Source organism: Lycorma delicatula, chromosome 7, assembly GCF_047948215.1.
Source record: "Lycorma delicatula isolate Av1 chromosome 7, ASM4794821v1, whole genome shotgun sequence".
In the NCBI taxonomy this organism is placed as follows: domain Eukaryota; kingdom Metazoa; phylum Arthropoda; class Insecta; order Hemiptera; family Fulgoridae; genus Lycorma; species Lycorma delicatula.
The window spans coordinates 1,621,087-1,648,383 of NC_134461.1; the positions used below are offsets into that span (position 1 = coordinate 1,621,087).

General features: G+C 29.9%; 2 protein-coding genes across 2 annotated transcripts in view; one reads left to right on the forward strand and one right to left on the reverse strand.

Moving 5' to 3' along the window:
• The first annotated feature begins 827 nt into the window (after positions 1-827).
• LOC142327850 (sodium leak channel NALCN-like) overlaps positions 828-27,297 on the forward strand; it is a 42,234-nt gene continuing 15,764 nt past the window's right edge. The window contains exon 1 of the mRNA XM_075371198.1: positions 828-1,257. Coding sequence (XP_075227313.1) covers positions 1,246-1,257 — 12 coding nt within the window. The 5' untranslated portion in view covers positions 828-1,245. The remainder of the gene's footprint in view (positions 1,258-27,297) is intronic.
• LOC142327797 (uncharacterized) overlaps positions 1,969-27,297 on the reverse strand; it is a 34,299-nt gene continuing 8,970 nt past the window's right edge. The window contains exons 3-8 of the mRNA XM_075371135.1: positions 17,273-17,390; positions 13,283-13,344; positions 7,785-7,966; positions 6,243-6,510; positions 4,446-4,667; positions 1,969-2,277 (exon numbers count right to left, since the gene is read on the reverse strand). Coding sequence (XP_075227250.1) covers positions 1,969-2,277; positions 4,446-4,667; positions 6,243-6,510; positions 7,785-7,966; positions 13,283-13,344; positions 17,273-17,390 — 1,161 coding nt within the window. The remainder of the gene's footprint in view (positions 2,278-4,445; positions 4,668-6,242; positions 6,511-7,784; positions 7,967-13,282; positions 13,345-17,272; positions 17,391-27,297) is intronic.

Below are 27,297 nucleotides of genomic sequence, written 5' to 3' on the forward strand. Positions count from 1 at the left end.
TATTAATTAATATAAAGGAGAAATACCTCCAATGAAGATGATTGAAGTTTCTTCAGTAAAGAAAAAATGCATTATTACATATATAAAAAGAGCACCAGGAAGCAGTGCAGTATGATGGTACAGATCATCATGGACAGTTACAAGTTGGTGGGTGTTTAGACAGGTTCCAGCCTGTAATGTAGCTGTTCTAATGATTCACTGTCATTTGCTTTTTAGCTCTGTTAATGAAAAGAGGTAGTGATGTCACTGTGGTTGAAAACTGAATACCAGGTAGTTTTGTAGGTGGGTTAAATGTTGATCAGTGATTAGAGGAAATACTCTTGTAATCCATTGAAAGTAAAAATAAATATCAAAATTATTTATTATAGGCATATTGTAAAGACCAACCAGTTAGTACAGTGATTAGCATGCTGGCATTTAGATCAGATGGAAAAAATTACTCAAACTTAAATAAAAACCATGATATATAAATGAAAATCCTGTATTTTAGAAACTTTCTGGGCACATCTCAAAGGAAATAATTATTTGAACGTACTTACTCTCAAACTTAGTATGTAATTAACTGCTCAGATGGATCACAGAAGGAAATAAATATATTGTAGGTGAGCAAAGAAATTGGAAATTACAAAATTTAAATTTTACTTACTAACTGAAAAATTTTTTGTTTAAAGCAAGAGTAACCGCCAATTTAATTACATCACAAAACCATCACATTTGTGGCTATCATTTCAATTCATATATACTTTGACATTTTATGTTACTTGTGATGTGAGATGTTCGTATATTAGTTGTAATAACTTTGTAACAAATTCTTTTTTTTTCAGTTCTTTGGTATATGATTGGTATATGGATATGATTGGACATTGATGCAATTAAATTGCATGAGACCAGACATTGCAGACAAGTGGATGCTTCATCATGACAATGCCCCGTGTTACACGGCCATTTCCATCACGGAAGTTTTGATCTCCAAACGCATTCCTACGGTTCGTCAACCCTATTCACCTGATTTGAATCCTTGTGACTTTTTCCTTTTCCCGAAATTGAAACATGTCTTAAAAGGACATCATTTTGGAACTCTGGAGAACATTCAAAAGACTGTGACTGACCAGTTAAAAGCCCTACCAGTTGAAGCCTTCCAGCGCTGCTACCAGGAGTGGGAACAACGACTCTGTCCACCGACAGAGTGGTGTATAGCTGCTCAAGGAAACTACTTTGAAGGGGATATATTGGTGTTTGAAAAAAATGAAAACTTTGGTAAGTAAAAAGTCAGTCTCATTACTTTTCTCACACACCTTGTATTTTAAATAAAATGATAAATATTTTTAATTAAGTTGTCTGTGTATGTATGTGCAAGCCGTGCCTCAGAAACAATTGGGTTGTCAGGTTTTTTTTTAATACTTGCATTATTAATGTTTTGTACAGATGTGTATTTAGATTTTAATAAAGAATCCTTGGAATATTGCCGTTCAACTAGTCAAATAGAACTGTGTGATGATAGGTAGATTTTTAGGGATTTTACATTGGCAGCTGCTCTGAATAAATTTTATTTATAATTGCTTATTTCTTTAGCTCACATTTCTTTATATAAATAGTGTAGATGTGTGTATACCATAAGTGACAAATATGTCTTCACCAGAAAGTGTACAAGCGAGACCTTTTGTTTTATTATAAGTAGAGTTTTTAACATTTTTAAGTGTAGTATTAAATTTTATTGATAATTAAATCATTGGAATTCGTTACAAATCTTCTACTACACTTTTTAATAATTTTTAAATTGTAATTTTCTATAATTATTGCTGGCTCTCATTCAGGTAGAGAGCTAAACTTAAAATTTTTATTGGGTTATTTAAAAGTATTGAGAAGGAAGAACGCAAAAGAACAAAGTTCTGTCATACTGTCATACGCTGGTATTCTATACATTAAACATTTCATTTAAATGAAAATTAGCTATATATATATATATACTTATGTGTAAGAAGGTGAGGAAGAAACTTGGAAAACATCGCTACTTGAAGCTGACAGAAGAGACACATTCGTATTACTTGAACATAACAAATTAGTATCTGAATCATCTAATGAACCTTGTGCTTTCTTAAGTTTCATTAAATTTAGTTTAGTATCAATTGTTACTTGAAAATGTCCTTCATAAACCATGTCAAGATCTACCCAAATGCCATTTTCATTTAAAATTGGTCGAGATGCACGTTGAATCAAAGGAACAGTTTCTCCAAAATCAATATGACTTATTACAAGTTCTTCCATGAAATATGGTAACTAAAACACAATAAATAAAAAAGTTCATTTGTGATTAATAAAATGAAAAAGATAATTGTAAAATGGACAATTGAAAAGTTTATAAAAAGGGAAAAATAAATTTTAGTATCTATTTCAAACCAGTATTACTCATAATACTGCAATACACAATACACAATACACTCATAATACTCATTAATATTATCATAATACTAATATTAATAGCTAAAACTTATTCAACTGCTTTGTTAAACTAAAGCTTATTTCACTACTTTCTCATACATTCATATTTCACTCTTCAGAAATATATCTAGGAAGAATTTTAATTTTTTTTAAAGTAGTTGAGAAACCTAGCTTCAGGAGAATTAAATAAAATGTTTGTCCTTTAGAAGTGGGCTCAAACAGCCTGTTGACCTGTTGACAGATAGTTCCAGACTTGTAACAAACATGTGGAAATCACACGGTGACAGGTCCAGACTGTACAGTGGGTGTTGAAGAGGTATCCAATTAATTTTAACAAGTTTATCGCCAGCCTTTGTTTACATATGTTACTGACATTAGATGAAATTAAAAATAAATTACCGTATTTTTCAACATAGTTTCCTTTAAGACAAATCCATTTTCTCAACCGAAGAGGTAGCTTCCTGATACCCTCACTAAAAAACAAAATGGCTGCCCCAACAACCCACTGTGCACATAATGCTTGAATGAGGCATCATCTTGGAATCTTTCCCCTCCTAAACCTCTTTCAGCAAACCAACAAGTGGAAATCACTTGGTGACAAGTCTGGACTGTACAGGGGTGTTCAAGAAGTGTCCATTGAATTTTAGCGAGTTTATCGCAAATCTGAGCTGTAGTATGTGGTCCTGCGTTATGGAGAAGAAGGACGTTATAAATTGGTTGCTGGCATTTGTTGTGATAAGCATCTCTGATGACATTTAACAACTGGTTATAGTATACCATATGTACTGTCTTCATTCATGCAGGAAATCAATCAGCAGCACACCTTTTGAGTCCCAAGACACAACTGCAAGAACTTTTCCAGCTGACAAATGTTTCTTGGCCTTGATTGATGCTCCCTCCCCTTTTTTTACCACTCCATACTTGTTTTCTTGCTTTCTGGGGTGTAGTTGACCCACGTTTCATCACAGGTAATAATATGGTCCAAAAATGCCTCTCTTTCTACCTCAAAGAAATTCAGAAGCCGCTGACAGATGTCTTTCTGGACATTTGTCTGTGTCTCAGCGAGAAAACGTGGAACCCACCTTGTCGACACTTTGCTGTATCCAAGAGAACACAGTCCCAATTCTTATGCCCACCTCTGATTAGTTTCAGCGACCGTTATGAAGCGGTCACAAACAGCCTGAACGTTGTCATCACTGATGTTGGTCTGCAGACAATGTTTGTGACTTTTATTCTCCACTGCCTCATGGCTACTTCAAAATCTTTTTAGTCCAATCAAACACTTGAGTTTTTGACAGGGTAGCACCTGTGAACTGTGCCTGGAGTAGTCAAAATTTCAGAGGATTTGACATGTTCATTGGTAAGAGATCAGATAAAAATTTGTTGTGTAACAAACAATGGTACCTCCTACTCAGACAATCCGTTAATGATGTGAGAACGTGAACTATGAGTGTGGCTGTCCAGTTGCTCCCCTCCATACATATCCAACTATCTACAGTGCCCCACCACATTCACTGCTCTTCCTCAGTCCATGCGGCAAAATTCTGGTTTATATTTGAATGACTCTTGTACTAAGCCATAGATTTTCTCTAGCACAAGTAGTTACACAATACTATTAAGAAAAAAAAAATTCTGTGTGAAATACAAAGTTCAAAATGCATCTGTTTTCATACCTGCAGTATGAACATAAAGCATGGTATTCTCTTCTTTTTTTTTACTAATGTATTAAGATATATCCACTTCAACATATAGTATTTTTAACATATAGGCTACTTCCTGAAATCAGATATAAAGTTTCATAAATTGATTAAAGAATTAAAAAAAAAATCATACTGTCTTCATTCACTGCTTTATTATAGAAAACCCAGTGATGAGTAGTGTTAATAAGAGATCTATTCAATCTTAAGAAATTCAAAAAACTGTTACATCTAATAAATTAGTTTATACTGTATATTTATTATTAATATAAATATATATTTGACAGTAATTTAATAGTACGTAATTACTTTAATAGCGCTGAGTTTTCTTTGGAATTTTTCATTTATTTTGTTCAACCAAAATGCATCTTTAAGAACATCATACAGAAGGCGACCTCCAAATGCATTAACCCACATTATTTCTTCACAGACAGTGTACATATCATCAGATGTCACAGGTGGAGTTGATGATGATGTCGTCGTAGGTGATGATGAAGATTGCTTTGATGAACTGAACTGCTTTGTGTTAGTCTGAAATAAAATAGTATAAAAAAATAATAATACTATAAGTTTAGAGACAACCTGCTAGTTTATAATATTTATAATCTCTCAAGGAGAGACACCTTGAAAATAAAAAGATGCAAGATAAAGTGGCTGCTGTTATGCTACAATTTATTAAATACAAATTAATTCTCACCAATTACTTAATTTCTATATTTAATGTACAATAATATTGAGTATAGTTTCTATCTGGTTGGGTTACTGCATATTTGTTATGTTTTTGATCAAATATCCTCAGAATTTTGATGCCTTGAAATTAAAAAATAAACACTAATATACTATACTTTTAGTTGATTACTAAAATAAAACGACCAACTAAAAACTATTATAGAAAATTTTCTCTATTTTATACTTCACTCTTACTGTGATCTCAATAATATTGACATTTCTATAGTGTGTGAAATTACTAGATTATTTAGATTTTCATAGACCTAGACCTAGTCAGTTCTGATTTAATCTGGGTGAACAACCTACAATGGAATTTAGAAAAAAACATTTCAAAATGATTTATTATTAAATCAGTAAAAATTTATAAAAGTTAGCAAAATTTCAATTTTTTACTAAACAAACATGACTTAACATATAAAATTAAGTTAAAATCTCCTCAAATGGGGAATTTTAATTCAAAATAAAAATAATTAATTTATTCTACCTCTGACTGAAAACTATTTACCCTCTTAGACTCATTTAAGAAAAAATAATGTTTTATATGGATATGCTGGAACGTAAAAAGTTAGTAAATTTATAAAATTCCTGGTTTTAATGATGAAAGTAAATTACATAAAATTAACTTTTCTCATTTACAGAATAAGAATTGAAAAAAATATATTTATAAAAAAAAAATTAATACAAAAGTATTTTAATAGCGAGAGATGTGATTTTATGAATTAAAACAAATCAACAAAATTATTTACATTAATATACTGAGAATTATTTTTTGATAAGTTAAAAAAACATTCACAAATAAGATTTTCATATAGAATAAGCACCTTTATAAATATATGATATCTCTTTATATTATCTACTTCCTCATCGGGTTTTTCTGACATTTTTACAGAATAAAACTTCCAAATAAACAACATTACCATTACATGTCCACAGAAAAATACAATCTGTACTTGTGAATGACAAACATGATTTTAGTATTTTTGGACTGTAGTGCCCTCAAAATACACAATTTCTAAAATAAAGGGAGGAAATTATTTTTTATAACACCCAGTAAATAAAAAATTATATTTTCACATCCTGCCACATTTATTTTTTTTTTAGTAACAAATTATTAGCCTTAGCATTTATAGCACACTGTAAAAACAATGTAAAGTAGCAATGAAAAACGTTGTACTTGAACTGCTGCTGTAATAATAAAAATGCTTTGATTTGAAAATAAACCAATATTTGCAGCAAATGTCACAGGTTAGGTTAAATTAATTTATTAATGTTAAGTTGTAAAAATTGGTAATAACAAAATATTCTGTAACTCTTTGATTACTATTCTATTCTGTTTACACCTAGATTGATGAATTAAAAAAAACACCTTTCCATTACCTCTTTATCTTTAGAAGGCAGTTTTGGCACTTTCTTTTGACCTAATTTATTCATGAAATTTAAATACTGTTTCTCTTTATTATACTGTGGATTTTCAGGTGCACTAATTTCTGGTTTTTCTTCTGGATTTTCTAATGATTTTTGTTGTTTTTCTGTATCATCAATACTAGTAGTGCCACTTTCTGACGAATCATTATTAATTTCTTTTTCAACTGATGGTATTGGTACATTCTGCTGGAGTCCTGAAGCGGTAACTAACCTTCTAAACCTGCAAGAAATATGATTAATTAATAACTAACAAAAAATAATTACAAAATCTAATTTATGCACAAAATAAATACGATATATGACTAATAGTAATACTCTAACACTCATACAAGAGCGACTGAATTTATATTTATTTATTTATTCTCTCTCTTCCAAGCCTGACGAATAGAATGCAAAACCTTCTACATAAAACGCAGACACCACTTTATCACAGAGGGGTTGATTAGTAATGAACTGTCAACGTCCAGAGTATAAATTTCTTACTATTTTATGAGCAGAACTTTATTTATTATGCACTAACACTTATTTTAAATTTTGAGGCAGTTTTTCTCACCTCTCACCCATTCAAAAAGTTTTGAAAATATTGTTTTACAGTAATTAAAGATATTTTAAATCTAATTTTGACTTGGACAGCCTAGAAAAAATCTATAAATAAAAAAAATACAAATAAAGGTTTTGAACGCAATAGCCAGAAGATCAAATAGGGACAGAATAAGAGACTATTAGACAGGAACTTGGGTTAAAATAAATAATATTAATGGAGTTAGAAGAGGATTGATCAAGGTGGCTGGAAATATAGAACATAAACAAAACAGAATTGCACAGAAAGGACCTTCAAACAGAGACTAAACAAAATGGGCCAATAATAGGAGCACATGGAATCCAATTCAGGAATGTTTTAAGGGCAAACAAACCAGATGATGTAACCTACCAACTGCCAATAACCTTTGACCAATAATAGACAACATTTGAGATGAACTATAGACAATGTAGTTTTTACAACTTTTTTTTAGAAAGGGTATAGAAAATTATAGTAAACAAAATACATCAAATTTTGTAAGCACAACACATAATAAATACGATCAGCAATATAAGTTTGTAAAGGGATTAAAAAAACTTAGGAAAACATGAACAAGACTGAGGACATTAGGAAAAGAAAAAGTGATTGGATACAGAATGGAAAAGTCAAATAGGAAAAAATAAAAATAAACAAATAAGCAAGTTATTTGTTAAATACACAATGGTCGCAACTCTGATAGCACTTCAGAGAAAAAGACAGATATGTAGATGTAATCATACAATGCAACAGCAAACAAACCAATTTAGTTAAGGTATATTTTTGTTTTTAATTAAAGGTAAGCTCTTGATATTTTAGGCTTTTAGTTAAAAGCCTTCTTTTATATTATAAAATCATACCTTTTAAAATTCTTCAACACTGTAGTTTACAAATATATACAATGAATATTTTTCTAACCAAGCAGTTTTCTAACTCACCAGATTTCCTTCTGTCGATCACACCGTGCAAATAAATAAATACAAAATTCATTTAATATAGAAGGAGAGATTCGTACAAAATCTTCTTCATCTTCATCTTCATTTCCACTATCACTTTGACTTGATTTGGGTTTGTCTTTTGTTAATGGATCTTCAGAACATAACACCAACTCCCCTTTTCCCTGGAAATTTAAAACAGAATATTTTAGCAGCAGTTAAAAATCTCAAGAAATCTTTTTTAAGAATGTCATACTTAATTTTTCTCTTAAGTAAGAGACTATTTCCTAGTACTAAGATGTTTTTACTGGAAAATAAACAAAGTTTACAAATTTGTTTACAATGAAAAATGATTTTAAAATGAGGTCATGTACCAATAATATTTATAGATACCAATATTTTACCGTACATGAGATTTTTTGTTTTTTACATATTTAATGATAGTAACAAAAAAACTTTACTATTGGTCAACAAATGACTCTCTTAAATCTTTGTATTTCTTAATATTTTGAAGTCCCATCAGTCCAGAAATAAAAAATCCTATATATGTACATTGTTTTGATGTGCTTTGCTTTACACCTTAGAAAAGTAGGTTTAATCTACAATCATCAAATTTATTATTGCAGTTTGTTACTATAGATTTCATTAATCTTTTGAAAAATCAGTTAAGAATATGGGAAGATATTTATAAGTACTATAGCTTTAAGAGGGGGACTTTCACAAGTTAAGATGTGGCAAGAAGTTTTAAAATGAGATGGACTATACACATAGGATAGTCAGTTAATACAGTTAAAATTATTTAATTATGAAATCTTGTCACGTAAAGCCCTTATCTTTGGTATAATTTTTACTTTCCCAGCTGCATTTCTATTACTGCTGCAGCAGCATAATGTAGGTATAAAAGAAAGTAAATTGATCAGCCAAAATTTTTGGTATTACAGTTTTGGCAAATATTGATGTGTCCCAATCCCCTTACTCCAGTCCACAAAAAAAAAAGGTTATTGAAATTTCCAAAAGATGTATAGATGTGTGTTGTTAGCCAGTATTTTGATTAATATTTTTTGAACTGGCTTAATGTAAATTCTTTGAAAATGGCTCAAAAAATTTCTATATATATGAGGCACCATTAATTTTCAAACAAAATTAAAAACTGGAAGAAGTAGTTTCTGCGATTTTTAAATCGCAGAAAGTCGTAGAAAAGTTAAGCTTTAATATCATTAACGTACTTATTAAGTAATTTAAAATTCCACAGTTTCAAGTCAATCGGATTTAGGCATGGAGGGATATGAAACATTATTTCTAAACAGTTTTTGCCTTGCATTTCAAAACCCACTGATCAAAAAAATTGAAATTTTGAAATATACACAAATATATATCAGAATATATACACAGTAATGATTGTTATTTATGATCAGTAAAATAAAAAAATACTTTAATGTCTCTTCTTGTTTAAACTTTTTGATAAAATTCTTTTATTCTGCTTTCTCATCTCCTTTTTAATACTTGGCATTCTACAAATTCTACAAATTTGGCATTCTACATCACATAGACTCATAGTTCTTCTAGGGCTTCCTTCACTGCCTTCTTGTATAAAATACTGCTGAAGTCTGTGAATGAATTTTTTTGCATCTTGTATAGATACGTAAATCTACATTAGGATGGGCAGCACAGTTATCAATAAACAGGCAAATATTTTGATTTTTTTGTGTAACGGATTGTTCCAAGCGCTCAGCCAATCATGAAAAATTAGACTTATCATCCAGGCTTTTTTGTTAAAATAGTAGTGCACAGGTAAACTTTCCATTCTTACCCACTTAAAATGTCATGGTTTATCTGATGTAACAATAACAAGAAGTTTTAATTTTTCACTGCGACATATTCATGCTACAAAGCACAGTAATTTGGTTCACTGGCTTTTTTTTAGCTAGATAATGCTATGTGTTTGTAACAGAAAGACCCATCTGACGTAGCACAATAAAACATGCCCGTTTTGTCTGCATTACAGATATCATTGTTGAATATTTCTTCATTATTTCAGAAAGTATATCTTCCATGATTTGACACTATCAGTATCAGCGCTTGCCTTTTCACCATGAGCATTTTTAAATTTTATTTTACGTCTCTATTTCCAAGACGACAACCAACCATCAGTTGCTTTGAAATCACAGTGTCCCAGTTGAGCAGTTGAGCAAGGGGTCCAAATTCTTTTGGTAAAAAAGTTTTTTTTTTTTTTTTAGCAATCCTATAATAAGACCGTAATTTTTATGATAAAAATATTATTCAGTCAAGGGGGAGTTATTTTTACTAAGAATTTTTATTATATATCAATCGTACTTTTAATACTGCACAATTTTTTAAGTAAAAACATTTGATCAAGTTCGTCAAACTGGACCCAAACTTTTTAATTGAACATTCTGATTTTTTTCACAATTGTACAGTAAATATTGCATAATTAAGTCATTAATATTAAAAAAAACATATTTGAAATTTGAGGGAGGTACCAAAAAATAACCAGAATTCTTTTTTTTTAATTTATGTATTTATTATTTTTTTTACAAAAAACCTTCAATCCCCTTCAAAATATTCTCCAACACAGCTAATACTTTGTCCAATCTATTTCATTGTTAAAAACATTTTTTAAATTCATTTGTTTTGATGCCCGACAGCACCTTCCTTGTATTTTTCTTCATCTCATCTACATCAGCAAAACGCTTTGCTTTCATATCCCTTTTCAATCATGGGAACAAAAAAAGTTGCATAAAGCTAAATCAGGTGACTAAGAGTGATGGGGCAAGGGAGTCATGCTGGTTTTTTTTGTTAAAAACTGGCATACAAAGAGCTTTGTGAGCGGTGCATTGTCACAGTGGAAAATCCAGTTGGTCTTCTACCACAAATCAGGCATTTTTTGCTGCAAATTGTTGCACAACCTTCTTAGAACCTCCAAGAAGAAACCTGGTTAACAGTCTGACCTGGTGGAATTCTGAATGCACCAACCCTCCTCTCACATTAAAAAAACAAATGATTACCATTATCTTGATATTTGATGAGTTTTCATAGTCTTTATATTTGACAAGTTTTTTGGGACAAGACAATGCCGCAGTCATCCATTGGCTTGACTGTTGTTTGATTTCAGGTTCATTAACCATAGTGCCATGATTCGTCACCAATAATGACCTTGGAAATGAGATCTGGATCAGTTTGGGGCTGTTCTTTCAAAGTAAGGCATGCTTCCAAGCAACCCTCTTTTTGCTGAGCAGTCAGGGGCCAAGGCACAAACTTTGCAGTGACCCTTCTAGTCTCCAAATCTTGCGATAAAATTCACTAAACCAGGCTCCAAGTTACTTCAGACTTTTCAATTTATGATACATTGTCAGTCTTCAAGCACAAATGGGTGAATTTTTTAGAATTTCTGTCCGTTCGGGAAATTGAAAGACATCCAGAATGATGTGGTTGATCATCAATCAACATTTTATCCTTTTTGATATGCAAAAACCACTCATACACTTGAGTTTTACCCGTGCAGTATCCTTGTAAGATGTTTTCAACATCACATTAGTTTCTGCGGCTTTTTCCCTGAGCAGGATGCAAAATTTACAATCAAACAGTGTTTTCATTGGAGTCCACCATGATAAAAAATGAGAAGCAGGTGAAACATAAACAGCTTTAGCAAAAAAAATTCACAGAGGTCAGACATAACCCAGATTATGCCAGAAGGTAGAATGACACAAAAAAGTCACTTGACACTCTCCTGGCAGGAGAACTGCATACCGTGGAAACTCCAACCGGCACAATGAGGTTCTGGTTATTTTTGGATACCCTCTGGTAAAAATTTGTGAAAGGTAAAGCCAGGAAACTTACTGAACCCTTTGTTGGTTTTTTATGTTTTAATTTTCATTCATTGTAAAAATAATAACTTGCATAATATAAATGTAACAACTAATGTAATATCATTTTAAATATATTCATTTCTATAGACAGTTTATAACAATCAGTGTCATAGAAAAAAACAGTTACTGTATGATTATAGTAAATAAACTACCCAAAAGTTCTAAACAATGTAGTAGTTTAAGTAACAACTAGAAAAGTAACATCGAGTACATTTTGAAAGACTTAAAAGCTTTTGTATCAACATACAACTGTACATTGGAAAGGAAGCAAAGCTCCAGTAAGTAAAGGAGTGAGACAGACTTGAACTCCTTTGCATTGACAGACATTAACAGACATGAACATGAAAATGACATTAACAGACATTGATAGACATGAACCAATCCCCTTTACATTATGATTTGTAACAGAAAGATACAATATAATAGTGAAACTAAAAAATTTGAGAACCGATTAAAAATCAGGAAAAGAGAATTCAAAATATTAAGATTCACAGATGATACAAATACTCTGGCTAAAAATTCAGTTTTAAAGTAAACTTATCAAATATAATAAAAATAAAGACAATGAGTTAAATATTAAGTTGACAGAACGTATTTTTCCTGGGCACACAATGAAGTGTTGTCATCAGTGACCAAACACAATATTTATATAGTAAACAATTAAATATTAACTTAAAAATAACAACAATAATACAAAAACACAGTGTAGATGAAAACGCCTGTCACATGCTCAAAATAAAATAAAACCACAATGAAATGCAATATTTAAAATTTAACTTAAAAGAACAAGAAAAATAAATTGACTGAATGAATAATCAAATTTTTGAATCTAGATGCAAGCCCTTAAGAAATCATGACATTTGATAACATTGTTGCATTGTTCCCCAAGATATTTTGAATGTTAGCCCCTAGTTTAAACTTTTGACATAATGCTGCATAACAGACACAGTCCACAAGGATGTGATGTACCATTAGTTGGCAGTCACAGTGAACACAAATGGATGCATTGGTTTGAGTCATGGGATACCCATGAGTGAGCCTTGTGTGTTCTATTTGCAAATGGCAAATTAATAAGGTTGGCAGAACAGAATGAAACAGAAAATTCTATAAAATTTCAAAAGTAGAATATAAATTCCACCATTTATGTGGGAAAATTGAAAAGAATGAATGAACTGAAGAAGATATCAAAAATAGGAGTCAAGGAAAGCCATTATGCAGAAAAATAAACTGCTTGAATCAAATATAAATTAATGAATTAAAAATATTTTTATGAGGTATAGTGTTTTCTAGCAACAAAACATGATTTGTAGGATGGCAGAAAAATAAAGAACACATACTTTTCAGAAAAAGTATTGCAGAAAGATGTTGAAAACTGAAAATGAAAGGCATTGATAACATATGAAATAAAGAAGTTTTGAGCTTAAGAACAAAGCTCACATAGAATAACATCAAGGGTTACTAGTTAATTCTATAAGGAAGTGTACAGGGTTACTAGACAGTAAAGGGATAAAAGATTAGAAAATATAGAACAGGCAACTGAGGCGGGTATTGGATGTAAGAGATATGTTGAAACTAAACATGTTTCTATGGCATATAAAAAAATGATTAAAATACCTCAGGTTTATCTCCTTCAGCACATTTATCTTTAATTTTTTCTTCTTCTGGAACAACTTGTTCTAAAAAAGTAATAAAAAAACACGTATAGTTTTAATTGATGAAGTGAATTTATTATCATTATATATTAAATTTAGCTTATTTAACTTAGTAAATTTAAAATTATAGAATAAATTATCAATTAATAATTAAAATGAATAAATTATGAAAATTTTATGTTACGCTATGTCATTAATTAACTGTTGGGTTCAGCCTGTTGTTTCTAAATAAATAAATAAATTAGCTGATTAACTAAGATTACATAGGGATTAAGAGAACTAATTAACAACTTCCAAATAATATCAGTAATGCTTATTTCTAACAATATGATTTACAGTTATTTTAAAAGATCATATTAAAAATTGGATCTAGAACTAAATCTTATAAATACAGAGTGTTTCAAAATGAATATCGGGGTTTTAAAGCTGAGTAATATTTCTGAAGTTTGACAAAAACTGATAAATTATACATGAAATAAAAGAGCAACTCAAACAGTTTTAGCTATGTGCAAGCTCATAAACTGTTTTCTGTACCTTCCATTTGAAAGCGCTAGTAGCAAAGATGGCGATCCCCAACAGAAAGCATTCTGTATTTTGCAGTTTGCAAAGTTGTGAATCTGTAATTACCGTTCAACATGCATTTCATTTAAAGTTCTGTTGTGATCCCCCGAGTGGCCAAAAATCATTCGTAGATGGTATAAACAATTTGAAACCACTGGCTGTATTTGTAAAGGGAAGAGTACAGGATGACCGAGTGTGTCCAAAGACAATATTGAACGTGTAAGAGTCTTTGGCATATAGTCCTAGGAAATCTGTTAGGAAGCTAGCTACAAATTAGCAATTCCAGTGATGTCTGCGTGGAGAGTTTTAAGGAATCGCTTACAACTGCGTTCATATTGTTTACAGCTGTTACAAGTTCTAAAGCCTACAGATTATGGTTTGCATGCTAGCTTCACAAATGACGCACTGTGACAATGAAGAGTTTCTTTATTGTGTTGTATTTAGTGACAAATACACATTTCATGTTAATGGAAAAGTAAACACTCATAATGTATGCATCTGGGGATCAGAAAATCCTCAAAAAATATTACAGTGTGAGTAAGACTCCCCAAAACTGAATGTTTTTTGTGCCATATCCTGACGGCAAGTGTACGTTATTTTTCACAGAAACAAGTGGTCTGGAATGAACTATCTTGATATGTAACAACTAGGCTCTTTCCTCAACTGCAATATGAACCACAAACTTTATTTGGCAACAAGATGATGCACCTCCTCATTGGCATAATGCTGTATGAAATTCTTCTCAACCGCTGGATTGGTTGCCAGGGACCAGATGATGGGGCTTGTTTGCCGTGGCCTCCATGTTTGTCTGATCTGACCCCGTCTGATTTTTTTTCTTTGAGGGTTTATAAAGAATCAAGTTATCACCATTATCAGCAGATCTACCGACTTGAGACACAGGATTGAAGCAACTGTCACATCAATTACTCCAGACTTGCTGATTAAAGTACGGATGAACTCTCCTATCAGTTGAATGTGACACGTTTGATGAATGGTGCTCACATTGAACACTTAGAGGAAAAACTGTTTGAGTTGCTCTTTCATTTCATGTGTAATTTAACAATGTAAGTAAAACCTAATATTACATAACTTTAAAACCTCAATATTCATTTTGAAACACATGGTGCAGTATAAATCCATTCCACTCATCCAAACAAGTAGAGATTTATACAGCATTAACATGTAATAAATATACATACTAATCAATTATTATGAAATTTCATAAACTGTTTGTTTAATTGGTAATTATGATTTGACTTTTTAATTTACAGAATTAAGAATTTAATTTATTAATTTTTTTTTAAATTTTAGATTTACATTTTTCAAATTTACTGAGTATATTAAAAATCAGATATCATCAATTAAGAGCATGTTTAAATACAAGTGTAATTTGCCAACTATTCAACAATATCACACTGATCCCATCCATTCCCAAGAAATTTGAGTATATTGTAGGCATACTAGGAAAAACAGGAATTTTTAGGGCTACTTTTGTCAAAATTGAACTTATTATACATAAAGTTTGAATTTATTATTAACAGATACAGTAAAAATTACATCAAAAAATTTTCATATTTTACTTCACACGTATTTTAATCTCAGTAAATAAAGATTTTATTCTCATTAGTAAATAATAGATTACACAGATCACTCTAAAGAATAGATATGTACACTATTCCATAATAAAAATAGGAACTGTCCCATCATTTGCATAAATGGATAAAGAGAAACTAATAAAATTTTGATTAAAAAATCATTACAAAATATTCAATTAATTATAAAATTAAAAAAAGTGGTTAAAATCCATACTAATAATTTAAAGAAAGTAAAATATATGAAGATAATAAATATAGAAAATAACTAAAAAATAAATCAAACTGTAGACAGCATTCTTGAAAATTATTTGAACAATATTTATGAACATGTTAAATAGAAATAGAAAAATTCAAGGATTTTTTTTAATTGTATTATTTAAAAACTCATCAACAGAGTAAAATATTACTTCTGTAAAGGAAGTTCTATCAATATTATTTTAAATAAATTAGGGGAAGTTCTTTTAAACGGTTTGATAATTAAAAATAGCAATACAAGTATGATAAGGCCCTTTCTTGTAACGCAAAAAAAATTATGTTGAGTTACATAACAGCAACTCTGATATCTGGTTAGACAGAAGAGGATTTTTTGATTTTCTAAGAATAAATGACTATTGTTTTTAGCAAAAAAAAAAAAGAAGCTCTATATAACTTTCAAATTACCGTATTTATTCGAGTACCCCCCCGCACTATTTTTCTTGGAATTGGAGAGAAAAAATAAGGATGCAGGGCTTATTTGAAACATAGTCTTTAGCGAGGATAATTTATGTAAAGTAAACAGGTGGATTGATATCTCTATTGCAATAGACAATACAATTGCAATACAGATGTCAATCCGCCTGGAATTATTACTTGGTCTGTCATACCCTTTTTTAAAATGTCTTTCACTTTATCAGTCGTATGCCCCCCGATAACTATCCATTACAAGCATACCGGTATTTTTTTTATTAAGTAAATCTTCTGATCGCTTTTGCCATACACACCTGATCCGATCTAAAATGAAGGTTTCGTCCATCCAACCTCATTCTTGTGCTCTGATAACTCCATTTACCTGTACGGTAGGAAGAGTTTTTCTATTAAAAATAATCTACGGAGGTAATTTTGATCCATCAGAAGTAATGCAAAGCATAACACTACACCTTTGTTTTTCATTACCACCAGTGCGAATCGTAACACTTTTTCCACCTTTTTTGTTTACGGTTCAAATAGCATTTCAAAATATACAGGGTTTGATCAGCATTTCCTATTTGAGAAGGCAAATAGTCTTTATCTTTTCTAAGATTTATGATATATTTGTGAAAATGTAATATTTTTTGTTTTTAAGCATCTGGAAGTCGTTGAGAAATGGTCGTCTTTTGTCTTATTGACAAATCATTTCGTGCAAAAAATTGTTATCCATCCACGGCTTGCTTTAAAATCAACTTTATTCAATGATTTAGCGATTTCATGAGCATATGATTGACTCATTTCTGTCGTAACAGCATAACCGCATTTCCTTTTTTCCATAACAAAGTCAAAGAATTTTTTTTTTATGTCTGTATTTTGGTTTTAAGCCATGAAAAGCCCTTTTATTACCAGTGCCTTTCACCAGAAGTTGTTTCTTCTTACACCAGTCTCGAATGCAGCTTTCATCTATGTCAAATTTTCTTCCTGCTGCCCGATTTCCAATTTTTTCAGCCTCTTCTATAACGTGCAGTTTTTCATTTACTGTAAAAGATCATAGATGCTGTCCTTTTGTACTCATTTTAATGTCGTAATTAAAATAAACCACTGTACTAAACTTTATAAAATAAACTAACCAGATAAAATGCACATAACTGTCCACATATATAAACAGTACAATGACAATGACGAATAGAGAAGATGACGATGGGTAACTGATACTGTAACTGTAGTATCATTAGAACCGGGTACAGCCTATAAAAAATGAATCAGTTTTATAAAAATACTGTAACTTCCTTCCTATCGATCATATGAACAGGATGTTGTTAATAATTAAGGATGTATTCTGTATAAGTGGCATCCAGTATTGATAAATGAAAGCCTAATGTAGCAATATTTATGCGACTGAATTTAGGTATTTCTAAGAAAACGTTTACATAAATTATCCTGGCTAAAGGCTATGTTTCAAGCAAGCCCCACACTCTTATTTTTTCTCTCCAGAAAAAAGTGCGGGGGTACTCAAATAAATACGGTAATTTGGAAACAGAAGTTCCATGCCTTATTAGTAAGATTAAAGTTAAGGTAAAGTTTGGCTAATCAAATAACAAATCTGTGTATGCACGACAGATGTCAACGAAATTGTATGCAGATTTATTAAAAAGCCTGTTCATAGATATATTAAACATTTTTAACTGAGATTGGCTAACAGTTCATAAAGAGGGAAGAAAATAAGACATTAGTTATTGAAAAGATTAATTTCTGATAAAAAGGTAAATTTTTCTAAAGAAAAAGGAACGTTTCTTTCAGTTTTTTTGAGATTTAATTTTAGTAATTAAGTAGTTTATGGGTCTTACAAATGTCATCGAGAAGTAAAATGAGATCTCCCTTGAAATTGAAAGTTTTTTGTAAAACCAACTAGCTTTTAATTAATTAGAAAAGACAACACAATTAATATATGTTCATTTTGTTTGGGACGTGGAAATTTTAAACCTGTTCTGTCACCTTTTATTACTCTTCGTATATTATTACACATCTTCAAAACATTTTATTCTTATTTAAATAGGTAATTCTTTTAAATGATTAATGACTAGAAAACTATTGGTCTAAAAATGTTCAAATTGAACGAGTAAAATAATAAAAAAATTAGCTTACATATATGTCACATGTTATATACATCTAGTTATAACTAGATGTTATATACCATTGTTCATATAAAGTAAGAATTTTTGATAAATGGAAGTTCCTTAATTGAAAAGGACAAATATTTACTTCATGTAGGTGGTGCAATCTAGGTTGTTTCACCATGTCAAGCTCATATTCTGACTTCATAGTAAAATGAAGTCAGAATAGATTAATTAACGCCTATCAACGTTCAGATAGATTAATTACCATCAAATTCATCTACTAAAGAAGTATATCAAAAATTGTTAAGAAACCACAATTTTCCTTCCAGGAATGAAATGCTAAAATTTAAACAATATGAACTAATTAAGAGTTTGTTCGCTGCACTATTTATCCTATTTCATTGATGAAATATTAGCTGTGAAAGACAGTAGCATTATCTGTCTTCCTGTCTTAATTGATAAAATTTTTTATCGGTGTACTCTTACAAAATCATCTTTTTTTTGAGTTCATCTAACTAAATCTGTAAAAGACCGATGTATGTGTTTAAACTTGTATAATTCTTTTATCAAAATATTTTTAATAAACTTTTGCCAGGTATTGTTATTAAATGTATAAGTTTATTGTGAAAGTGTAAAAATGTTTTAAGTTTTAAATTGTTTTGGTATGTAAATTTACAAGGTGTGTTCAAAAAGTAACGAGAATTTTGAAATTTCACGGATTGTATTAGTCCAATTCTTGGAAATTTTTCATTGTTGTATTGGTCATGCTTGAAAAGTATCTGTACATTTTTAGCCATATTGGAGCTGTGTTCAGCTGTCAAAAGGATAACATGTGTTTTGGTACAATTGGCGATTGTTTATTTATATAAATAATGGATCAGAGAATTTGTATTAAATTATGCTATAATAATGGAATAAAGTGTAGCAATGTTTTAAAACTTTTAAATATTGCTTTTGGTGAGTCTGCTATGAGTAAAGCACCCTAGACACGCCAGCACATCAACAGCGGATGAAAACGTGGGAAAAAGTGAAAGAAATGATTATGAATGATCACTGATGATGTTGGGATATCGATTGGCTCATACCATGAAATGTTTTGGGATGTTTTGGTTATGAAACGTGTGACAGCAAAATTTGTTACAAAATTTCAAACTAAAACAGCAGCAAATGGAAGTTGCTGAGGAGTAACTAAATGCAGTCAACAATGTGCAGAACTACTGAAACTTGTCATAACAGGTGATGAAACATGGGTTTACGGGATCTACATGGTTTTTTGCAGCATATTTTATTTTTTTCATGAAGTGAGTCTAAGATCAATTTTCTTCATCTCTTACCCTCTTCAGTCCTCTATCCGTAGATTGTTTAGCAGCTGTTCCTCTCTATGGATCTCTTTTGATCCTTCTTATATCTTCATGAATATTACAATTTATATTTTTCATTATTTGGCTTATATATTGGGACCTTCCTCTCTGTCAACAGAGGACATCTCAAAACCCTCATTTTTGATAATTTCCTCTTGCCGTGTAATGTGGCCAATAATGTTTCTCTTTCTTCTTTTCCCCTACATTATTTAATTTCAAAAGAGGTTAATAATTGATGTATATAAAGTATTAATGCTTTTAATCCATGCAACAATAATATGGGTTTGTGAATAACATATCTAACTTAGATTAATTTTCTTCATAACTATGAAGAAAATTAATTTTTTCACTTACTACTTTGGTTTTTTTCCCCCATTTAGTACTTTCATAGAGATCTGTTTCATCAGAACATTTTTTGTGAAATTAAATTAAAAAACATAATTTAAAATTGTTTTAAATGTGTTGAGGTATGTTTACCGTCAGTGATAATGAAAAAATTGTTATTAAATTTTCTTAATTATGAACTGATATAGAGTGAAGGACTTCATAGTAGCAAAATACAGACAGTAAGAAAAGTAGAAAGGAAAGGAATAGAGAGAGACCTAAATATGATGTTACAGGAGGAGGTTGAAAAATAGGTTGGATTAATACAAAATGAGTGTTCTTAAGATATGAGGAAAGAAATTTATGGCAGAATGTTATGGTATTATTAATTGTTTACTGTATATATAAAAAAATGTTGCTTTATCTTTAGGTCTTAGAAAAATTGCTATAATTATACTTAGATTTATAAAAGTTACAATTTATTTTTGTTTATATTTTTAAAGACTTTTTTGGAAGAAGTTAAGAGTTTCTGTCAGAAAGCTGAACATAATGAAGCTGATTCATGTGTTGTCATTGTTATGTCACATGGTGAGTCAGATAATGGGCATTCTATTGTAACATATGATGGAGAGAGGGTGAAATGTAGTGAAATATGGCAACAGCTCAACAGCAAAAATTGTCCAGCTTTGCATGGAAAACCAAAAATTTTGATAATAATATAATATATATATAATATATATATTTGATATTTCAATATATGACCAAATATTGATTTGGTCATAATTGATGATTTGGATTTCATTCTTAAAAACCCCTTTCAGTTTTTTTATTAGCAGTTTTATTAGCAGTGTCATCAACATCCTTGTATTGCTTTCCTACCTGATCAGTTTCGAGTGATGAAACAATTTAGTGAATCTGTCCCTATTAGGATAATATGATAAATGGTCCAAAGACAACACATTTTGCCATGCAAGGACGTTCTTGAAAAGTATATATGTATCAATGTACTGATGCGTTATCATGCAAAAGAAATGTGTTTCTGATTAGAATAATAGACAGATAGAAGAGCAATGGTGATAACATGAACTCTGGCAACTTATGAAATAATTCCCTGTTACAGTTACATTTCAAACAAGCCTTTGATTTTGGAAACTTTGAAAACTACATTGCTTTAGCATTTAACAGATGTAGAAAACGACTATTAACTACTTAATGTAACTACATTAAGTAGTTAATAGTCTATTACTATTAACTAATAGTCGTTTATATAGTTAATAATAGTCGTTTAATAGTTAAAAAATTACTTTTTTTAATTTAATTTTTCTGATTGAAATTTATTTTTTGTAAGTTTGGTTTTCTTTTAAAATTGTTATTTTTATATATTAAGATAAATATTTTATTATAATAATAATATATTTCAAGTATTTTATAACCTATATTATAAAAACATTACACTTTTGATTGTGGCAAGTAATTTAAAATTTTTAGTGGCTGAGGTGGAATGTGTGAACATTTCATTAAAAATGTAAACATTTTTCCCCTGATTATTAAAAAAGTATCATCCAAATGAAAAGCTTTTGACAGGAAAAGTAATAATCTTTAAAAATCTCACCATTTGGTTGGTTAGTGTTTTTGGTGTATTTATTTATTAATTTTTTTTTTTTTGTATAATGCAGTACTAATACATATATGACATTTAGAAATATTCACTTCATTTTGAAACTTCTTTAAAATTTTTTTTTTTTTTTAGTAGTGTCTATCAGAATTTAATCGAACCTTAAATTTCTTCATCCAAAAAATTGATCAATAAAGCATTGGTTTCCAAGTGGCTTTCCTTTTAAACTTTAATTAATTTGTCGCATTAGGTTTGATGATGAACTATTATATTAGATAATAGAACATCTTATACTTTTATCATTGTTTTTAGTATTAGTATTATTTTCTTAGTCAACAGTAAACTACTTTGACAAAGTAAGTCTCAATTGAGGATTTGTACAAAGATGAATATCAGTTAAAGGAATTGTGTTTCTCCTATAATCTTACAGCTAACTAAACTGTAATAATACATTTGACACAATCGTGTGAAAACAGATAGGATGGGAAACAAAAGTGTTATAGAACAGTATTTTTTGGGATTGGCAACAATTACTTGGAACTGTTGTAAATACAGTTACAGGACAAATTGAACAATAAATTTAATAACAACAAAGCTAGTCAATGCCAGAAGCTGCACAAATGCACAGTAGAAAATATTTTAACATGAGTAGAAATTGTTCTGTTTATTTTTAAAATAATGTTATACGGAAATATTAATTTAAAATCTTCTTCAAAATTAAAAAATGCATACTTAAATAAAAAGTAATTATTTATAACTCAAATGGGATGTTAAATGAATTGCAATTTAATTTTCTTACAAGATAAATTTTATTTCTGTTTTCTGATAACTATTATTTTTTTTTTTGTAAGCACATTTTATTTTTTTAAAGCAATTCTACATTTTTTAATTTAATTTTATTAACATACTGTGATAATTGGTGAAATTTCTTCACTATGTAGATGCATGGATATATATATATATGGTCTGTAAGTTTTGACTCTTGTAAAGCGATGATCTTGTACAACTTCAGGTTAAGGTCTTTTAGGAGGTACTGGCATGTTGTTCATTGTCCTTCTACACCTCAGCCCTTTTTACAGATGGTACTGGTGCTTCTTTTCAAGCACAGATCTAGTTTGCTCAAACTTCTTTATGAGCTTATGTATGGATGACTTGGGAAGTGGATCACTACTAAATTCTGCAATTAATTTTTCTTGCACTCCTTTGATTATTATAATATTGCATGATGATGAATATTCTGACATTCTTTGCCAGCAGCATATTCAATGCGAGTTACAGCTTGCTTTTTGACATTCAAAATGTTATTGCTTGTTGCTACATTGAATACACTAATGCTTTTTGGTTTCTCCTCTCTTGTGTCAGGTTTGGTTTATCTTTGGCCAAACAGTACTAGTTCAGAAAGCCATCTTTTGCCTTTAATTTAGAAAACTCTAACTTTGAATGTCTATTACACTTATAAATTATACATCTCAAAAAATTTGTAATATTTCAAATGCTACATCGTAATCATAAAAAGTGAATATGCTGATCATAATCTTCAAACTTTCTTTTTCTAATTTTAAATCAATTTAGCTTGTTATCAATCATATGTAACAAATACTAGTTTTAAAAGTAATCAAATACCTAAGTTTCCATATTTTAAAACTCTACTAACTAATGTTCTATTTATTAACTTCTAATAATTTTTTCAGTGGAAGTTGCTCAAAAGTCTCAATTTGCAGCCAGCAAATTGAGACTTTTGAGCAACTTCCACTGAAAACATTCCACAACTTCCACATTTTGCCCAAATATTTACAGGCGTCTCAGGCTTTGACAGTATGGCATATACCTTCTGTAAAAGATTGGTTTTTGGTATAACTTACCCTTTTTTGTTAATTTCCTTGTTTTTAAAGGCTTAAGTTAGTTCAGAACTGCTTTGTTCACTTTCTTAAAACAAAAATGGAAATATTTTGTTTCAGTTTCTAAGTTTTGAATAAGAATGGTTAGATATTTATTGAAAGTGATTTTGACCTGTCTTGGGATTTCCTACACTGCTTTGGTGCATTTATGGGAAACATATAGATAACTCCACCACCTAATTCTGGCAGTTATTGCTACAATTATAAAGGGTCATGTAGTATTGTATTGTGGTTGGTTTGTTAAAGCTAATTACGAATTTGTTATGGTTGATACGGAAGTTAATGAAAGAGTGTCTGATGGAGTTGTCATTGAATTTACAGTTTTATAAAAAGTTAATGGATAATGATATTCAGATTCCGAGGGCATCACCTCTGCGAAATAGTAGGGATAAAAAATGTATACCATACATATTAGTGACGATGCTTTCATGTTGTCTACTTACATAATGAAACCATTTCAAAACAATACTTTTCATAGGGATGTTTAATTATCGATTATCTTGTGCAAGACGTGTTGTGAAAAACACATTTGGCATACTTGCTTAAAGATGCAGAATTTTTCATACCACAATTAATTTAAGGCCTGAAACTATTGAAGAAACTATTTAGCGTCATGTGTGTTACACAATTTTCTAGGACATAGAGCCAGGTACACCAAGTTATGACATACACTCCACCACAAAGTTTGGATTTAGAAAATACAGAGAATGGTGAAATAAGAAGGGGTGATAGGAGGAATGATCCACCCTCCAGGTGTTTGTTTACGAGTCTTCATGTAAGCCATTACAAACATGTTGCAGAGGAAGCTAAGCAGCTGTGACTGTATTTTTTGAAGTACTTTAATAATAAGGGAAAAGTTTTGTGGCAAGATCAAATAGCATAACTTTATTGTACTTATTATTTATTCTAGTCATTAAATTAAAAAATTTAAAGAAACGTTTATAAACTTTAATAGTTAGTTTGTTCCCATTGACTCTCTAATTACAGTAATAATTCAATGAATTTAAAATATCATTGAAATAAATAATATATTTCAACATAATTGTAAATACAAAAAAAGAAAAAAATTGTAAATTTATTTTTTGAAATATTTAGATTGATTAATTAAAACAAGATATCTCGTTAATTTTTGCTATAATATTGTCTCCTTCCTCTCCTTGTTCTTCTGATCCATATCACTGGGATCCAAACAGGATTTACTTTCTTGCTATATTTCCTGGTCCCCAGTAAATAAAAGATCGTTGTACTAGAGATGGGGGCTTGTCCACACAATTTGGAAAGCTCCACTGCACTTTGATCAACAACTATTTTAACTCTCTTCTGAATGCGGTTTATAAAGAATTTATTTTTCAGATCACCAGATCTTTGACCAGGTGCTTGGTTCAGTTTCCTTCATTTTTTCTACCATATCAGAATAGACGGGTGTTCTGTAGATCCCTGTTGCTATATTCTTTACTTTTTATCTTCCAAAGACAAGCGTAACTCCAATATAGTTCAATAAATTCTTGAATAAACACTTTAGGATAATTTCTCATCACATATTTTAAATTGATTAAAGAAAAAAATTAATTAGAAAAAACACAACAAAAAAAGAAGGATCTGATATAGAGAAAAAATCCCTTTCGGGACACCGGAATTCGGAGGTAGATTTCACTGGTGTTAAGTAGGGGATAAAAAAGATTTCCACCCTAAAGTTAATAAAAACTTCAAATTTACTCAATATTACAGTGGTTGCATGTGGAAAAGATTTACATGTTTAGTATATGTAATTCCAGCAACATTTTGGTCATCCCTTGCCGTAAGGGTTAGTCATATCAAAATTTGTTTCAGACAAACGTTTTAGGTAATTTTTAGAGAACTAATGACCACTTCTAACCGATTCAATATTGTAGCTATTAAGGGAGATATGATTTTTTTTTTAGAAACCCCATTTTTTCCACCCTCTGGGCCAGTGGTTGGTGATATCAAAAATCTTTACGTAGATAAATTTTAGGCTCTTATCCAAAGATTAAAAGGAACTTTAAACAAATTCTATATTTTACTTAATAAGAAAGTTATAGGGATATTTTGTTTTTTCGAAAAAGCCCTCCCCATTTCCACCCTAATGGTTTGATTTTGCCCATTAACGAACTTAACCGAAATTTTGAATTGTTATATAGTCTTTGTATCAATTTGAAAGTGATTGACACAAAATTACAACAGTTATCATGTCCACAAGAAAGTGAAATACTTTTCCAGAATTCGAATCATGGTACCCATTGCAATAGCTTTCTTATGAAATTACCTAAAACAGCCAACCAAGTACTATGCAGTAAATGTATAAGCGACAAAATTAAACCTGTCTTGATTACCACGTAAATGTTTGTACACGCAAAATTTTCATACAGATATCGTCCCTGGATGGATAAAACTGTATGTACACACTTTATTACACCTAAATAATACGATGAGAACAGTGATTTAACATGTTTGTACTGACAAAATGGCAGAAGTAAGTACGCACATATACAAGTTTTTACATGTTGGTCATCTTGTTTATAAAAGCAAGTATTTTAAAAATGCATGTGTAATTTCAACAACAAACTAGCATGTGTAGTTTCAATATATGTTGACACTAATATCTCTCAGCAAGTGTTTCATACATGATGATGCATTTACTGCTTTGTACTTTCAAGTCAGTCATACAAGATTGTACATGTAGGGGGCCCTTAACCACTGTTTTTTTTTTCATCTCGTTTGGTATTTCAGAGAGTTGTTAACAATTTTTACAACAATAGTTATTTTTGTTTTTTTAGGTATATTAAAAAATAAGAAATCATTTTCAGTCAGTTTTTTACAGTCTTACTTTTTCAATAATATAATTGGAATTCTTCTGAACCAATTGCTTTTTACATCAGTTTTTGTGTGTGTGTGTGTGTGTGTGTGTGTGTGTGTGTGTGTGTGTGTGTGTGTGTGTGTAGAACTGACATTATTAATAATGTTTTGTTTTTTCTGATGAATTTATTAAGTGTCATTTGCTGTTGGTCATGACTAAAAACCAGCTGAGAGTTGTTTTACTTGTTGATTGCTATCTCCATCTTTATGAAATGCCAAATTTTTTTGGGCATCACTGATTTTTGTGATATATAATTCATGAATGCTTATTGTGCAATAGCTTTTTTTAGCAATGTAAAGTTAATAAAATACTTATTTCATTAGTTTATATAATATTACGTAGAATTTAAACTTTTGCTATGTTTACCTTTTTTCTTAACCCATCGATTTATTAAACAGTTTATTAGTTTGTAATAATTTTTGTATATTCACTTATAAGCCTTTATTATTGTAATATGTTTATAATACTTACCGGTTAACATCACTATTATAATTTCATGTTATTGTAGCATGTAGAATAAGAAAAATAATTTTTTAAATTACATCTCACATTTTGTATAAAAAGAATTTTTTTATACAAATTTTTATTACAAAGAATTATTTTTATATAATCAATTTTTTATATCATAAAATTGTATATTGTATCGAATGAAAGGTACAAGTGCACTTATGAATAACTTATTATAATTATATCTTAAATATTATAATAATTATTCATAATAAAATAATATAATTTTAAGATTTTTTTTTTCTAACCCCTTAATGCAAGTAATTATTTGTTATTAGGTAGTATTTATTAAGTGATGTTATTAATTATGATTTTTATTAAGTTTCTTAGTGCTAAAACAGTCTTAGTACTCATAGGAAAAATGATTTGTTAAAAAAAATTGCTCAAAAAAAATTAAGAAAAATATGTTCATGGTTGAATGTTAAAATCTTTTAAGCGGTTAATTAATGTTAGTTACC